The following is a 19,072-nucleotide window of genomic DNA, read 5'->3' as shown; positions in this document are numbered from 1 at the left end:
TCATTTACTGTCATATTTACTTTCCTTGTTTCCTTTTTATAGTGTATGACAAGCAAGGGTTCCGTCTGAAGCTGGATGATGTTAGTCTGTGAGTACACATTTTACTAATTATACAAGTTTGACTTCCTTGTTAAAGTCTAGGTACTAATCCTTGGGGATTTGTTTTTATGCATTTTTTCAGTAATGGCCTGAGGTCCATGGGTCATTTTATTTTTCCATGTGAATACTTTGTGTAATTTTTTGTAACTTTATGTACACTCACTGGCCACTTCATTAGGTACACCTGTATAATGTAATGCTGTCCAATACAGCAGCTCTGCCATGAATTTTTACAATGTCAAAACTTTTCAGTTTTTGAGTTGAAACACTCGTATTGAGGTTATTGAGGTTGAAGTGGTTAGTGATGTCGTACTGGAGTGCGTTATAAGAAGAGGTGGTTTTCTAAGGTTTTGTCCACCCTGTTTAAAATGAATAAGGTGGCCAAAACATTAGAACCACCTCTTTTTATAATGCATTCCAATATGACTCCACCAACCACTTCAACCTCAATAACAGAGAGTAAAATTATCACCATTCTGACAGCTTCAACTGAGAAATTATAACATTGTAAAAGTAGAATTCATGGATGAGCTGCTGTATTCGATTGCCTAAGATTGTACAGCTGTACTTATTAAAGTGGCCAGTGAGTATAAATTGTGGTTTGTGTGATAATATTTAGCGTAGGTAACATTATCTTTCTTTATTCATCCATGTCCACAGGCCTTTGGAGCTGATGTACAAATATGGTAATCTCAGCGATGGAGCCTGTAAGCCGGGGTTTGCAGCTGCCAAGATGGCGGCAATTTATCCAGCGTGAGAACATTACCATATTTTTTAAAAAGTTGAAGTAATTTTACAAACCCCATTTGCAAATCATTTAATATATATTTTGTAAATAATACAAAGAGGACATATCAGATTTTGAAGTGAAATTGGTTGTTGAAAAAAATCTGCTAATTTAAAAATTTGTTGCCAACAATCTGAAAGTGGGAACAGAGACAACAAATGTTGTGTGATTCAAAAGCTCCACCTGGTGGAACATCTTGCCTCTAATGAGGTTAACTGGCAACAGGTCAGTCAGGATCATTACTGATTATTAAAAGAGTTTACACGAGATCTGTTATCTTTGAACACCACGGACAAGGCCAAAAATAGTATTCACTGGCTGTGATCTCCAGGCCCTCAGGCACCACTGCATTAAAAACAGACATGGTTCTGCAATGGGAGTCATTGCAAGGGCTCAGGAACATCTCTAAAAAACCACTGTCCGTGTACACAGTTTTTTTCTGTATCCACAAATTTAAGTTAAATCTCTACTATTCAAAGAAACAACCATGTGTATAAAAAAGATCCAGAAAGGCCATCTTCTCTGAACCCCAGCTTATTTAAAATGGACTGAGGTTATTCAGAAAACTGACCTGTGGTCTGATACCCTGACACCCTAATGCCTGATAGACAGCAGAGAACACACAGTGAGAGAGAAAAAAAATCCTTTCCTTTACTGCGCTTGACGTCACTTCCGTAGTTTCCAAATGCTGGTCTGTTCAAACTGTGTACACGTTTTCACGCAGTTGCAAGAAACCATCAAACTTTTGGAAAACGAACTAAGCAAAAAAAATGAACTTATCTTGGGGTTTTCCAACGTTGCCACCACACAAGCGAAGCACCTCGCAGCTCTTAATACCTCGAGCTACATGGAACAAACAGTTTCTATCCACCCAGCTGTTTGCTCAGTGACCCAGGACACCGATGACACGCTGCCGTGGTCTGGGCCTGTTGCTTCCGCTGGAAACGTGATGCCAACCCGCGGCCTTCTGGCCCTGTCGGACGACCAACGGCCTGTCCCGACACGGGCCTGCTCCTCGCCGCTGACACAGGAGGCCTGGATCCCGGCTAAAAGGAGACATCGGACTACACCTGCTGCAGCTAATCTTGTCAACCAGTCCATTGGACCACCTTCCCCGGTCCAGATGGAGAACCGTTTCACTGTTCTTGAAGAGCTGGAAAGTCCGACTACCCCGGCGGCGGTTCCCTGTGACTCCCTGTCCCTTGAGATACCACACGGCTCCACCTCCCGCGGGCAGCGTGGTCGGGGCCTGCTGCCGGGGCCTCGCCAGACCAGACGTGCCACCGCCACCAACACCATGCCTCCAGAGAGGAATCCACATGCTCCTCCTCGGTGCACCTCTCCACCGCACCGTCCTCCCGGTCCGACCATGCTAATTATTGGCGACTCCATCGTTAGAGACGTCCGCTTAAAATCAGCTAAAACGTTTTGCTTTCCTGGAGCCACAGTCACTGACATAGCGGAGAAAATTCCAAACCTGATTGAAAAACATCCTACAGCAACAAAAGTAGTGATACACGTTGGCACAAATGACACCAAACGCCAACAGTCTGAGTTGCTGAAACGTGACTTCGTGTCATTTTTCAACTCACTGGAGAGTTTCCACGACAGACGGTTCTTCATTTCCGGCCCAATTCCCACGCTGGGTCGCGGTGTTGGCTGGTTCTCCAGACTCCTCAGCTTGCACACATGGCTTCAACCACAAGTCTCCGCACACGGACTCTTTTACGTAGACAATTTCAATCTTTTCTGGGATCGTCCTCAGTACTTCAAGCAAGATGGACTGCACCCGAACTTTCTGGGATCACGGATGTTGACTGAGAACATTGTCCACAGCATCTCAGTCTCCGGAGACTGACTGACCATTGAAAACACCTGTGGCTCTGATGTGCTCACCTCTCCTGCATCTTCCGCTCCAACACCCGACAACATCCACAGGTATAAACAGCCCGAGATATTTATAGAATCTGACGTTACCAACAGACAAAATGCAGCTGTTATGGATTCTAATTTTTCCCCAAGGGAATATTATTATTTTGCTGAATGCTATGATCTTAACCACACTGCTCTTTGCCCCATAGAGACTATGTCTGCTCCACGACCAATTAAACTTTTTAAACCAAAAATGAACACAAGGGGAGTTAATCATAAAAACCTAATACAAGTTAAGACTACTGCTCATACTGAACCAAAACCCAAAACTTTCAAATGTGGATTATTAAATATCAGATCTCTCTCTTCTAAATCTCTGTTAGTAAATGACTTGATAAATGATCATCAAATTGATTTATTTTGTCTCACTGAAACCTGGTTGCAGCAGGAAGAATATGTCAGTTTAAATGAGTCAACCCCCCAAAGTCATATTAATTATCATGTTCCTAGATGCACAGGCCGAGGTGGAGGAGTAGCAGCAATATTCACTCTAGCTTATCAATAATTCCTAGACCTAAACATAGTTATAACTCATTTGAGAGTCTTACTCTTAGCCTTTCACACGCAAACTAGAAAACTCAAAAACCACTATTATTTGTTATCGTGTACCGTCCTCCAGTCCCTTATTCAGAGTTTTTGGTTGAATTTTCTGATTTTCTATCGGATTTAGTGCTTAGTACAGATAATGTCATTATAGTGGGTGACTTTAACATTCATGTAGATGCTGACAGTAACTGTCTGAGCACTGCGTTTAATTCATTATTAGATTCAATTGGTTTTTCCAAAAATGTAAATAAACCCACTCATTGTTTTAGTCACACCTTGGACCTTGTACTTACATATGGCATTGAAACTGATAATTTAATAGTATTTCCTCATAATTCTCTTCTGTCTGACCATTTTCTAATAACATTTGAATTTACAATAACGGACTATACAGCAGTTAGGAAAAAATTCCACTACAGCAGATGTTTATCTGAAAATGCTGTGAATACATTTAAAGAAATTATTTCTTCATCTTTTTCACCACCATGTGTCAATACTATGGTGAGTAGCCATCTTACTCCTGTGCAAATTGATTATTTAGTTGACGATTCCGCCGCTTCACTGCGTAGGATACTAGATACAGTTGCCCCTCTGAAAAAGAAGGCAGTGAATCAGAGGAGCTCTCCGTGATGCCAGAACAGCATATTATTCCGCATTAATAGAGGAAAACAAGAACAACCCCCGGTTTCTGTTCAGCACTGTAGCCAGGCTGACTAAGAGCCATAGTTCTGCTGAGCCTAGTATTCCCTTAACTTTGAGCAGCAATGACTTTATGTCTTTCTTTACTAGTAAAATTGTAGCCATTAGGGAAAAGATTCACCAGATCCTCCCTACAAATATTACGGCTAGATCTTCATGTACAACAGCTATAGAATCCTCAATAAGGCCCCAATCCATCTTAGACTGCTTTACACTCATAGATCTCACTGAGCTAAGTTCAACTATCGCCTCCTCAAAACTAACAACATGTCTTTTAGACCCTGTTCCAACCAAATTGCTTAAAGCTGTTCTACCTTTAATAGACACTTTCATATTAGATTTGATTAACCTATCTTTAGAAACTGGCTATGTACCAAAGGCCTATAAAGTTGCTGTAATCAAACCATTACTTAAAAAACCTTGTCTTGATCCAGGTGATTTAGCCAACTATAGACCAATATCAAATCTCCCGTTTATTTCTAAAATCCTTGAAAAAGTAGTTGCAAAACAATTATGTGATCACCTTTACAGGAATAATTTGTATGAAGACTTTCAGTCAGGATTTAGAGCTCATCACAGTACAGAAACAGCACTGGTAAATGTCTCCAATGATCTTCTCCTGGCTTCAGATAATGGACTTGTGTCCATACTCGTCTTACTAGACCTTAGTGCCGCATTTGACACCATTGACCACAAGATTTTATTACAGAGACTAGAACATGGATTTGGGATTAAAGGAACCACATTACATTGGTTTAAATCTTATCTGTCAGACAGATTCCAACTTGTTCATGTTAATGATGACTCTTCTTTATGCACCAAAGTCAGCTATGGAGTTCCACAGGGCTCTGTGTTAGGACCAATACTTTTTAATCTGTACATGTCACCTTTAGGCAAAATTATTAGGAAACATTCCATAAACTTCCACTGCTATGCAGATGATACGCAGCTCTATTTATCTGTGAAACCAGAAGATACTAACCAATTAGTCAAACTTGAAGCATGTCTAAAAGACATAAAGACCTGGATGTCCTACAATTTCCTACTTCTAAATTCAGACAAAACTGAAATCATCCTCTTTGGGCCTAAAAACATGAGAAATATGCTGTCTAACAATATAGTTACTTTAGATGACATAACTTTGACCTCTAGTACTGCGGTGAGGAACCTTGGAGTTATCTTTGACCAAGATTTGGCGTTTACGTCACATATAAGACAAATCTCTAGAACAGCCTTCTTCCACCTACGGAACATTGCTAAAATTAGAAGCATCCTGTCTCAAAGTGATGCCGAAAAACTGGTCCATGCGTTTGTTACTTCTAGGTTGGACTACTGTAATTCCCTACTTCTGGGGTGTCCTAATAACTCTCTAAAAAGCCTTCAATTAATCCAAAATGCTGCAGCAAGAGTGCTGACTGGATTAGGAAAGAGCGATCATATTTCACCTTCACTAGCTTCTCTTCATTGGCTTCCCATAAAATTTAGAATAGAGTTCAAAACCCTGCTTCTTACATACAAAGCTCTTAATGGTCAAGCTCCATCATATTTAAAAGATCTCATAGTCCTGTATCGCCCGATTAGACCACTTCGATCCCAAAATACTGGCCTACTTGTGGTTCCCAGAGTTTGCAAAAGTAGAATGGGAGGCAGATCCTTTAGCTATCAAGCTCCTCTCCTGTGGAACCAGCTTCCAATCCAAATTCGGGGAGCAGACACCCAGAGAGGGTGTCTGCTCCCCGAATTTGGACTTTTTAAGACTAGGCTTAAAACTCTCCTTTTTGATAAAGCTTATAGTTAAAAATCCTCACTCAACCCTAACTAGCTTTTCTCTATACATTTATTTGTCAGCACTGTATGCCATAAATTCTGTGTCCTACAACCTGTACAATGCTTTGTTGTTGCTTTTTTTTTGTTGTTGTTGTTGTTTTGTTGTTGCTTTTCGTTGCTCTTTTCTTTTCTTTCTCCACTTTCCACTCACCCCAACCGGTCAAAGCAGATGGCCGCCCACCCTGAGCCTGGTTCTGCTGGAGGTTTCTCCCATTAAAGGGAGTTTTTCCTCTCCACTGTTGCCTAGGGCTTGCTCAAGGGGGATTTGTTGGGTTACTTCTACATACTTGTGTAGTCTGGACTTTATTCTGTAAAGTGCCTTGAGATTACTTTGTTGTAAATTGGCGCTATATAAATAAAGTTGAATTGAATTGAATTGAATGTGACAGGTACAGTTCATCCAGAAAGTCTTTTTACAGCACTTAACTTTTTCCACATTTTGTTGTGTTACAGCCTTGTTTTAAAATGGATCAAATTAATAATTTTCCTCAAAAAAATGTGAAAGAAATTTGTTTGAAAATCACGTGTAAATGCTCTGCACTTATATAGTGCTTTTCTACTTCATAGCACTCAAAGCTCTTTACACTGCTTCTCATTCACCCATTCACACTCACAATCACACACAGATGGGGGAGCTGCTATGCAGCTGGCCAACTCTCACCTGGAGTTGTGGTTCAGTGTCTTGCTCGAGGACACTTCGACTTGTGACCCAAGAAGCCGGGGATGACCGTTCTACCTTCCCGCGCCACAGTTGGGTACCTAGGTATATACATGGTAATCATGGTATTCATGGCCATGACATTCAAAGTTGAACTCTAGTGCATCCCGTTTCTACTTATCATCCTTAAGATTTTTCCAGCTGTGGGAAATTCTGTTGATTAGACATGTCTATATATGGTCCCACAGTTAACAGTACATGTCAGAGCACAAACCAACCTATAAAGTCCAAGGAATTGTCTGTAGGCCTCAGAAATAGTATTGTATCGAGGCACAGAGGTGGGGAAGAGTAAAGAAACATTTCTGCAGGATTGAAGTTCCCAATGAGCACAGTGGCCTCCATCATCCATAAATGGAAGAAGATTGGAACCACCAGGTCTCTTCCTAGAGCCGGCTGGCCGAACTGAGCGATCGAGAGAGAGCCTTTGTCAGGCAGATAACCAAGAACCTGATGGTCACTCTGATAGAGCTCCAGTGCTTCTCTGTGGAGAGTGGAGAACCCTTCAGAATAACATCACTGCAGCACTCCACCAATCAGGCCTGTATGGTAGAGTGACCAGACAGAAAAGGCACATGACAGTCCAGCTATAGGACTCTCAGACCATGAGAAACAAAATTCTCAGGTCTGAAGAAACAAAGATTGAAATCCTTGGCCTGAATGCCAAGTGTCATGTGTGGAGGAAACCAGGCACCACTCACCACCTGGCCAATACCATCACTACAGTGAAGCATGGTGGTGGCAGCATCAAGCTGTGGGGATGTTTTTCAGCGGCAGGCACTGGAAGACTAGTCAGGATCGAGGGAAAGATGAATGCAGCAATGTACAGAGACGTCCTTGATGGAAACCTGTTCCAGAGCATCTGGACCTCAGACTGGGGCAAGGTTTCCTCCTTTTTAAGGACAACAAGCTTAAGGAAACAGCCAAGATGACAAAGACGTGGCTACAGGACAACTCTGTAAATGTGCTTGAGTGGCTCAGCCAGAGCCCAGACTTGAACTCGATTGAACATCTATGGAGAGATCTGAAAATGGCTGTGCACTGAAGCTCCCCATCCAACCTAAGGGAGAAACTGCCCACAACTGGATGTGTCAAGCTTGTAGCATCACACTCAAAAAGACTTCAGGCTGTAATTGATGCTAAAGGTGCTTTAACAAAGTATTAAGCAAAGTTGGTAAATACTTATGTACATGTGATTTTATTTATTTATTTTGCATTCTTTATTTTTAAGATATTTGCAAAGATTGTAAACAAGCGTCCTTTACGTTGTCAATATGAGGTATTGTTTTTAGTATTTTGAGGAAAATAATCAATTTAGAAATAAAGTTTTAAGATAACAAAACTGGGAATACTTTCTGGATGCACTGTAGACTGAAAGCACTATCCTACACCTGCTTATGTTGTTAGTACTATGTATAAAAAGAATCCGAAGATGCAGAGGTCTGAATAGGCTGAGCAGGTAGACACATGGCAATAAAGTCACAAAAGAAAATGGGTTTTATTTACCCGAATATAACGTATGCAAAGAAATTTAAATGTACTAACAAAATGTGGGCCCTAAAAGAGGTCAACAAAAAAAAGCTAAACTTAAACTATCAAACTGAAACTACAACACATGTTCTAACCACAACAGAGTCAAAACTGACCTAACTGAGTGACACACAAGGGGCAACATATCTACTGGCTGGCAGTGATGGGCGATACCTGTGATTTCAGATTCGATCCGTTACCAAGTAAAACCTTGGCCAGTATCACGATATCGATACGACACCAATACCAGAGTGTTATGTTAAGTCATCTGATCACAATGAAACACAATCATGTGAGCACTTACAGGGAATAATTAAAAACATTAAAACGACAGCAAACTCATTGTTCAGCCTATTGTTATCGTTTTTAACGTTTCCATTATTTCAAATAATAAATGAGAATAACATTAACAACAACAGCATGACACTTCCTTTATCAGGTGAACAGCTTATGTCACTTTATATCCATTTCTCACCCGCATCTACATCTATGTCTTAGATACCCATCCGAATTTCCTTACCTTTGTTTAAAACCAATTATGGATTAGACACACTTTGCCTATTTTTACAATTCTCTTGAACTACAATGTTCATAGCGAAATAGTCCGTGAATAAAAATGACACATTTAGCTTTATTTAATGTAGCAGACTAATGCGCGTATTGCTGATCTGCACTGCATAACTTTTTCTATTTTTTGTTTTCGTCCAATAATCCAGATTGAAATTGTTTGAGACTGATGGTACTATTAATTTCTGCGAATCCAATTTGACACTTAACTTTATGTGCACATTTCTACTTTACACAAAAACCAAAAACCCAGTCTTTTCTTGGTTAGAAGTTTATTAACATAAGCAATCCTTTGCCAACAAATTTGCAGTTATTTAAATCACAAAACAAAAATGATAATAATAAAACTGCACATTAAGTATTTATAAAAACCAATAATAAAATAAATGAAATAATAAAATAACAGATTTGATTTTGCTTAGAACACTTAATGCTAATGGATGCTACTATAAAACATGCAAAGATGCAGAGCTTAACTGTAAACAACTTGGTAACTTTTTTTTACTTAACATTTTTTACTGGACTAGAACTCGAGCTCATAACTCATTTGTGACTTAGGTTTTGGTTGAGGAAAAGGAGCATGTTAACATTATTTCCCTTTAAATGGTTTCTTTTGTGGCTTATGATCTCTCCTGTTTTGGAAAATACCCTCTCGGAAGGTACTGAGGATGCTACAATACCCAAGTATCTCTTGACGAGACAACTGAGAACAGGGAATGTTCTTTCATGATCCTTCCACCATTTGAGGGGGGTCTTGGTTTCTGGGGATTATCCTCTCCTCCATGTAACGCCGCATCTCATTGAGAGAATCGGTGCTTGCAGAGCGGTGCTGTTGGGTGGTCAGTGCTTATGTGTCAAAGCCTGACCACAAACTTCTTTCTGTAGAGCTTGGGGTTGGAGGCACAGGACAACTTGACACAGATAGTGGTGATACTTCAGTTCGGATTTGCTTTTTAACCTTTTCCACATTGTCTTGGCTCCGAAAAAGCGAATGTCGAGGAACGTGCATGCAGCAATGCTGTAAAATGTCTCATTTGAATGAAATCTTCGCTGGCATTCGTGTAAGACCTGTCTTGCAAGGCTGTTCTCACCTCGCACTGTGGAAGTGGTCACTTTTAAAAGTAAAGAAACAAGTGGATCACCTTTGACATAGACACGTGCTTTGAAGCAGAGGCCTCTTGTGTTGCTTCTTCGAATGGTCTCAAAGTATCTCAACACTGCTCAGGCGCAGATCGTTCCTTCCCAGAACACAAAGTGCAATGGTGACCGGTTCTTTCTGCTCCAGAAACCTGTCCAACATATAGAATGGCGAATTCCATCTGGTCTCAACAGACTGTACAAGTTTATGCTCCGGCTTGTTCAGTTGCTTCTGTATGTCTGCAAGTTTTTGTGTAGCTTTAGTGCTGTGGTGGAAAAATGAAACGATGTTACTGCATTTTTGCAAAAGGTTAACGACCTGAGGTACAGCTTTTATGGCATCTTTGACCACCAAGTTCAAAGTGTGGGCAAAACAGGGGTAGTGTGTCCACCCAGCTTTGTGAACAGCAGAGGCAACATTGGCACCGTTGTCAGTTATTACTGCAATCATCAGTTATTCTTTTCAGCTCTGAACTAATGTTGGCAGCGGTGTGTTGTTCGTAAAAGCAACTGGCCTCCAATACTTATTCAAGCATCTGCCAGTTGTGTACAAAATGACAGGTGACGGTTAAATATGCCTGAGTTGTCCTAGAAGTCCACATATCTGTGGTAAGAACAACGCTGTCTACTGTCTGTAAAGTCTTTTTCAAATCACTTTGAACATCTTTATATATTTGTGTGATGATTCTGTTTTTCAGAGTTTTGCATCTAGGCATTTTGTAGTTTGGGTCTACAAACTTCATAAGTGAAACAAAACCTTTACTTCGATCTTTGATATTTTACTGGAGATCCAGGCATCATTTCTGCTACACGGCTCGTTATCATCTTGGCTCTTGGAGAGTCGTCTATAAAAATAATAGAAACAAAATGTTAATTTACACCATATATACAGTACATCATGTCAACTTGGCAAAAACAGTAAAAGGAATAAATGTGTATTAATAGGTAATTGAAAGTAAAATAGTTATGACTGAGTGGCATTTTTTTAGCCAATATGCAAGTCAAGTACTTTTGGAAAACGTATTCATAAACGGGTATAAATCAGGTAAAATGGATATATGACAAAAAAATATTAATAGTTGTTTGCTATGAAACTAAAGTTGTAACTTCAAACTCATTAATAGTGAATAACTATTTATAAATCATCTCAACTCTAATAGGTCATCGCTTGTCATATTGTCATATGTACCTGGATACGTCTTGCTTTTCTGAAAAGCCTTTACCAAGCCACTTTGCCTCAGTTGTTTATTTCCAGCTTCTTCGTCGTTCACTGTCTTGTTTTTCTTGTAACTCATCGCGAACTGTTAGCTGGCAGTTTTTTTAAGTGTTTGTGAGGTTCGTTGTATTACCACAATAATTCACTGTCTTTGTCACACACGTCGCATCTAGCGTCGTTGTTGTTGAGCAAGTTAAAATAGCTCAACACAACACTCCTCTTTCGGTCCGCCATGCTGTCTGTGTTTGGAGTCGGAGCCGCCAGCCGGCTGAGCAGTTGTCAGAGAAGTTTAGGTAAGAGGGTGGATCATGGGGCGGATCGGCGGAAGGAAAAGTAGTTCCTATGTGGTGAATCACAAATAATATACAAATTTATGTAGAAGGAGCAGAAAACATTTGGATATGACTGCAGAGAAAATACGAATAAATAAACAGAAAATATTGATATTTTAACTTAAGAATCGATATTTAAAATTGGCCGTCAAGATCGAAATATCGACTTTTTTTTTTTTTTTTTTTTTTGGTATCGATCCGCCCATCACCACTGGCTGGCCAAACCAATATGACACACAAGGGGTCGACATAACTGTAACTAGACAAATTATAAACACACACTAGACAAACAGTTTAGTAACATTATCCAATTATTTAAATATGCAAAAGCAGTAACAAAATAATGAACCAAATAAAGTTTAATACCTTTATAACATCTTAAGAAACTTTTTCCCACATTTTCTACTCATCAAACAGGGTACTTGGTACGGTCTGGGCCCAGTAGAAAGTATTTAAAGTTGATAAGGGCCTCAATCCAATGTTTTATTTGGATGGCCAGTACCCCTGGACCAGCAGAAAGGTAACTCAAGAAAAACCGAAATTAAATTAATACATAATAGCAAGAAAGTGGGGGCAGCTGTAGCTCAGTTGGTAAAGCCAGTCATCCACGGACCACAGGGTGAGTGGTTGGATCCCTGGCCCTCGAGGGTTTGATCACTGTCAAAATGTCCCTTGGCAACACTAAACCCCTAACAGCCCATTCCCCTCCCCAGCTGTACAGTGCCAGTCCAAGCCTGGTAGAAATTGGGGAGGGTATTGTCATGAAGGGCATCCGAAGTAAATAAAAAACTGGCGACCTCAAACTCACGGGATAAGACAAAAAGACAAAAAAAAAAAATAACTTAATAGCAAGAAACTAAACTTAAAGTAAAAGGTAAGTGAAAACATTACCAAACAAACTTAAGTTGTGGCCATCACAGTTGTGCAGATCTATTTATGTCCTCTTTTCTTATTCTTGTCCTGTGCCTGAAAAACCACAGGCTGGGTCCAAAATACTGTATCTTTAGTTTTAAAACTTGTTTATTTTTTAAATCAAAATTCTGAGTCATCTCCTGTTGTACCCTGAGATGAAGGGAGAATGGTTCTCATTGCTGAGGATTTGTCAACTTCCTTGAATGTTATCCTCCACAGTTAAATGCAGCAAATTTATGGAGGTATTGTTAAATCTACTGCTTAGTACTAACAGCCACTGTAGAGCATCGACTAATTGTTTGTTAACCTAACATTCGTTTTTAATTAAAAAAGGATAATTTTGTTCAAAAAGGTCAGTAAATGGTTTAAATCAGCTATCGAAATTTCAAAGAGCCAGAAGTAACAGTATTTAATTGCTTTTTTTGTCTAAACGGCATCCCAAAAACCAAAAAAGTATCTTTTAAAAGATGTGATATTCAGGGAACAAGGAAACTCATAATTGTAAATCAGCACTAAAAATCACTGGCACTTCTAGCATTATATCATTCTATTCAGCACTCACCCAACATTTTGACTTTTTTTTTTTTTTTTTGACGGGAGTGGGTAGTAATTGTCATTCCTGCAGTTCCATTCCATCGTCCTGCACCACATACATACATGTTCACTGGGGAAAGATAGAGTGGTTGTCCACCAATCTCGCAGTGGTTCAATCCCCAATGCTTCCCCAAGTCGAAGTGTCATTGAGCGAGACACCGAACCCCAACGTAGTTGCTCCCGGTGAACGTTGTATATGTGTGTGTGATTGAGAGTGTGAATGGGTGAATAAAAAACAGTGTAAAGTGCTCTGAGTGCCAATAGGTACAAAAGCCCTATGTAAGTGCAGAACATTTACCATCATCCCAATTTACTTTGTCACCACTAGACCTGTGCTATATCATATTGCAGAGTCCTGCATAGGTGCAAGTGTGCAAACCCACACCAAGAATCTGTGATTTGCAAGTTGTGTCCAAAACCTGGTTAATTCATAATCTGTTGTTAGCCTACTTAACTGATTCACTGTAGTATTTTACAATGGCCTTACTTTTTTTAAAATTATGTTTGCATCTGTGTCAAGACGATGCTGATGTTACTTGCCAAAAACATATGAACTAATCAATAAAAAAAATGTCAAGTCATAGCTCATCAAACATAGTATTATAACACATTTATCCTGTCCATCAAAATTCAATACAATAACATCATCTAGCAGACTTGTCATAGTAATTTAAATAGAAAGAATTAGGTAAATATTAAAATAAATCATAATTCACAACATAATTAAACAACATAATATATCATTGTGTTGTTTAATGCTTTATATTGAGGTCATCTTTCACAGATGCTACAACCTTAATCCAATCGTGCAACAACAGGAAATGAATTTTTAAATCCTCTTTAACACATATGTCCTGTGTAAATTCAACTTTGCTAAACTAATAATAATACAGCCCCATATAGCAACAACATAGTCTTGATGGAACATGAAATTTGGATTAAAGGAACTGCACTAGGTTGGTTTAAATCTTATCTATCTGATAGATTTCAAATTGTTCATGTTAATGATAAATCCTCCATATACACAAAGGTTAGCTATGTGGCTCTGTGTTAGGACCAATACTTTTTACTTTATATATGTCTCCTTTAGGCAACATTATTAGAAAACACTCCATAAATTCCCACTGTTATGCTGATGATACCCAGCTATATTTATCTATGGAACCAGATTTAAAAAAACAAGTTATTAATCAGTTAATCGAGCTTGTCTACAAAATATAAAGATTTGGATTTCCAACAATTTTTTTAGTTCTAAACTCAGACAAAACTGAAGTCATAGTACTTGGGCCTAAAAATCTTAGAAATATGCTGTCCAACCATATTATTACTCTAGATGGCATAAGTCTGGCCTCCAGTACTACTGCAAGAAACCTTGGAGTTATGTTTGATCAGGATCTGTCCTTTAACTCAAATATAAAACAAATCTCTAGAACATCCTTCTTCCACCTACGGAACATTGTCAAAATTAGGAGCATCCTGTCTCAAAGTGATGCCGAAAAACTAATTCATGAATTTGTTACTTCAAGCTTTTAAGTCTAGGCTTAAAACCTTCCTCTTTGAAAAAGCTTATACTTAGTTATAGTTATGCTGCTATAGACTTAGACTGCTGGGGGACCCACCCCCCAATGCACTGAGCTCCTTTCCTCCTCTTGACACTCTCTCCTCTCCTCTCACCCCACAATTCGGGTTGAGACTGTTTGTGTTTGATGCCCAGCTGGTAATATTACTAAAACACTTTTTTGGTAATATTACCAGCTGGGCATAAAACACAAACAGTTGCTTATAATATTACCCAGCTTTGTATAGAGCTGGGTAATATTATAAGCAACTGTTTGTTGGACAAAACCAAACATCTAAAGACTTCAACTTGGGCTATTGGAAATTTTAATGGTTTTTTTATAAATTGTTTAATTTCATAGTAGATAACATTACATAATTCAAATTGACAGCAGATACTGTTAATGCAACATGCAGTGATTCTGCGATTATGAATAGTTGTGCGTTGAGTTAGCATTTTACTTCTTACGCATGAAAATAAGCAGTGTTTGTTCTTATTGCGCAGGCACGGGCTGAGCCGCAGCGTGTTGCAGTTGCTCTCCTTGGTTTTTAATTTATTCTTTGTTTTTCATATTTTCAGTGTAGTATTTTAGGGATGGTAAAGGGATGCAAACCTAACCTTAAACCTAACATGATAACGATCTACATTGTTACAGCTGTAACAATGTACAAGTCAATACAGTTTTAAAGAACAAACATTTTTATTAGGGGAATGTGCCTTTATTGTTATGTTAATGAAAAAAACAAACTATTAGTCTTTTTGCTATTTCCAAACAAAGGGATGCAAACTTCTGAACCAAATTGTACATTATATATGTAGCCAGAGGAGACTAATTTGTGTCTGCATTCATTAAGGCCTAATGCCCCAAAGTGGAGACAGATGTGAGGATTAAATAGAGCATAACATGTTTAATGCTGTGAAGTAATACACTTTTTTGTTTTTACATGCAATGAGCAGACCTTCATTATAAAGGAACTGCATTGTTCATGTAGTTTAAAACTGTATCATATATACTTGTTGCAGATATGGATATGTAACTTGTACAAAAACGTCTGAGCAGGTCAGTATTGGGCATATATTGAGGGATCTGTATTGGGTAAAAAGGGGCTTAATTGCAGTGTGTTTTGTCTCAATCCACAGTGAAGGTTTCACTGTGGATTCAAGGTTTCCCCCCCCCCAAAAAAAAGAAAAATACAAAATACGTGTGGGCAATAGTAAGCAGCCCCTTACTGCTTCCAATTTAAGAGGGGAAGTTGCAGCCATGTGCTGCTAATTATCCGACCTTGATTGATTGATCATCAGCAATTCTGTAGACCCCTGTAGAAGCAGACATTTTGGCAGTTCGCTGGTCTTAAGGACTTAGGTGTGTGCACATTAATCTGCAAAGTTTATAAAATTATTTCTGAACAATTTGGAGATCAATATTCTATATAGTAAGTAAATTTATTTATGTTTTAAACAATGTACATAAATAATCTGGGTTATCTGGCAGAGTCATCTGTTACATCAGGGATAAAATTGATAGGGATCCTAGTTTTATTCGTGAAGCACTTTGATAAATTAGTCATTTTAAACTAAATGTAAATTAATTGGACTTACCTGGCTTCCAGTTACTACCTTACTCTTACAGGATAACTGTTCATTTTCTTAACTATTCTTATCTCAAATCACGGGGAAACAATGGACATGGAAATCAGCAGCTCTTAAAGCAAAGTGCCTAAAGCTCATTTCTGTTCAGACTGAAATCTGCTCCCAGTCTTACTGTGTTAAATGTGAAGCTGTGTCCTGTCCTTTTCATTTGTCTCTAAGTTTGTTTTGTTGAACGGAGATTCAGACAGATGGTGTAATTAGCTAGTAACATCTAAATCCTCTTAAGCATGCTGTCATACATCAGTACATCTACATTGTTTACATCAGGGCCGTATGGGTCTTAGGCAGCTACAGCACTTATAAATACCACTTTCTTTGTTTTTACGTGTTAAAACATGTTTTATTTTATATCAACAGGTTCACCAAACCAGCACCAATGTTCCTTGATCCAAGTTACAAACGATTCGCCAAGATTGTTGATCATTCACCTCCATTTGGAGTAAAATACCAAGGTATGACTTCACATTCTTGCCTTTGCAGTTGAAGGTACCACAGATTTTTACCAGTTAAGAGTTTTCTTGTTACTTTGTATCACTTGTCACCATTTCTAAAAGGCCAGTGTCCTCCAGACTGCATCCTATTTCAGGTATTATAAAGACTTGATTTTATGTTCTTCTATTCTGAGCAAACTTTATATGCAAATATAAGCTTTACGCATCACTTATGTATTTTGATTTTTAGTTAATTTTGGAAGCTGACTCTTCTATTTCAAAGTCTCTACTGTTTCAGATTTGGTGATCACTCTGGCTTTAATTCCTACTTTGACATGTCCAAGAAACATTAAATTACTTGTGTGATATGGAAATGTGATGGTGCAAAAGGGGTCAGACATGAAAATAAATTACTAGTCTTTCTGTCTTGGCCTTTAGAGACATCATTGAAACTACAAGCAATAAAACGGCATACCAGTTTTTTGGACTGGGCCATTAACAGCCTTACTAAACTTTTGACCAAATGCACTGCATTCTATGTGTAAAGCATTTAATCATCTCATTAAATGAGGACTGAAACACAGAACATCATGTTTACTTTATGCATGAAGACCTACCGATGGTCAATTACATTTTTAAGTACATTACCTGGCAAGTTAAAAATAAGTCAAACAAAACTTTTACATGAAGCACATAAACATTATTTAAATGTGTTTTTTGCTTCAGTTGATAAATGAAAAATACCAGCAAACATAAACATATGATCTGTGTGAAGTGATGACAGTAACAAACACCCATGCAAGTAGAAATTTGACTGGTCAGTTTGATCATTTTGTTCCTATGCAGTAGTTTAACAGCATCAACTGTGTTGCACTGTATCCTACTCACGGCAAAACCATATAGAATGAAATCATGAATCGTCTCTTGTAAATTCTGGACTCCTGAGTAGAGCCTCAGGTAAAGCTCTGAATAGAACCAAGCAGCAGTGTATGTTTCTCTTTGCTTCCAGTATTTGAACCAAGCTAGTTTAACATTATCGTGACTTAACACCTACACATGATATTTTGATGTCAATCTTCTCATCTTACTCCCTGAAAGAGTGTAAATATGTACATTTCCAAAATGTGGAATTATTGCGCCCCCACCCCCCAAAGAGGGTTTGTGTATTTATATTAATGACAGCTGGTGTACAGATACCAGGAGCATAAACAGCTATTGTTCCCCAGAACTGGAATTAGTTACGGATGGTTTTACCTTCCACACGTATTTGTGGTGCTCATGATAACTGCAGTGTTATGTGCAATCTAGTGCTAATGCTAACTCAGCTTTGGGGGTTCTGTATAACTTCATTATTAAATATCAGTGCAGATACCCTGAGGGTTTTAACATTCTAGCAGCCTACTTCAATTATGTCGTTTAATTATGCCAACCTAAAAACAGTTCTACCCAAATTCCTTCAGCCTGTAAAATGTGCAACAAGCGGTGAAAACGTGCTCGAAGTTTATACCAACATCAAACTGGGCTTTAAAGTTAGTCCACTACTATATCTGGGCCAATGTAACCACTTGTAGTTGCTCTTAATCCCAGCATGTTCCCTTTAGGAAAAGCATTCCGTAAACAGCATTGTTAAACATCAGAATGTGTGTACTGGGGCTGTACTTGGATGATATTAATAATGCATTTAATTTATAATGTGCTTTGCATTAATAACAAATCTAAAAGTGTTACATTGTCCTAAAAGTTCTGTATGTCAAATCTCACATTTGATAAATCCATTAACAGGAAATCAACAAATGTCACTTTCAAGTCTGGAGATAAAGAAAAATACAGTGTTGCTTGAGTTCCATTGAAGGGGGGTGTTAAGAAAATAAGGATGGAATATAAAAAGAGGCTTAAGGAACATGTGGAAAGTAATAAAATGGGTAAATAAAATGATTTCAATATGAGCTAACTGATGGCATAACTGGACAGGTGCTAAAAAAGTTCAGCTTAATGGAATCGTATGTAAATTTTTCATCAAGACCTTTTCTTTGTCCATCATTCCACATTGTCTGAAATCCTTTATTACAGTTCCAATGTCCTAAAAAAATTCTACATTTTAAATGGTTTGCTTGTAGAGCTCATTTATCCATTCACATTTAGGAGGACCGAAGGTGGCCAACCAGCACAAAACAGCACTGTTTGATGAGGAACCATTGGCTGAAAGACTTACTTTAACGCTTTACGATTGAAAGCATATAGATGTATTGAATGTGTGTGGTTTCCCAGTTGCACAGTGGTGGAGATGAAAGGCATCCAGAGGGTCATAAGTACAGGAAATAATGTAGTAGTAGTAGTAGTACTAGTAGTAGTGTAATAGTTTGTCTGTTACCTTCCCTAGAACACCTATGCAGCTGACGTAGCCTGAACAAAGTGTCCTCATGTTTTCATACAAGCTTGTATGTATCCATGATTAAATGGATTAAATCATGGATACAGCTATTTCATTAGCCTAGTGCTGACTCGATGCAGATTAAACCCTAAAGAGTCGACTACAAGGC

At 38.5% G+C, this 19,072-nt stretch overlaps 2 protein-coding genes across 4 annotated transcripts in view; one reads left to right on the top strand and one right to left on the bottom strand.

Moving 5' to 3' along the window:
* st3gal3a (ST3 beta-galactoside alpha-2,3-sialyltransferase 3a) overlaps nt 1-19,072 on the top strand; it is a 70,705-nt gene that overhangs the window by 18,546 nt on the left and 33,087 nt on the right. For all 3 annotated transcript variants that reach the window (XM_067513494.1, XM_067513495.1, XM_067513497.1), the window contains exons 3-5: nt 43-88; nt 760-852; nt 16,459-16,553. In XM_067513494.1, coding sequence (XP_067369595.1) covers nt 43-88; nt 760-852; nt 16,459-16,553 — 234 coding nt within the window. The remainder of the gene's footprint in view (nt 1-42; nt 89-759; nt 853-16,458; nt 16,554-19,072) is intronic.
* Nucleotides 9,009-10,757, bottom strand: LOC137131832 (zinc finger BED domain-containing protein 4-like). Its single transcript, XM_067513632.1, has 4 exons — nt 10,374-10,757; nt 9,906-10,291; nt 9,794-9,799; nt 9,009-9,463 (listed from the first exon to the last, which is right to left on the bottom strand). Exons 1-4 carry the CDS (start codon nt 10,580-10,582, stop codon nt 9,246-9,248), a joined length of 819 nt encoding a protein of 272 aa, XP_067369733.1. The 5' UTR covers nt 10,583-10,757; the 3' UTR covers nt 9,009-9,245.

Source organism: Channa argus, chromosome 8 (genome assembly GCF_033026475.1).
Source record: "Channa argus isolate prfri chromosome 8, Channa argus male v1.0, whole genome shotgun sequence".
NCBI lineage: Eukaryota > Metazoa > Chordata > Actinopteri > Anabantiformes > Channidae > Channa > Channa argus.
Note: the sequence above shows the minus strand (reverse complement) of the source record. Positions and strands in the feature narration are given on the sequence as shown.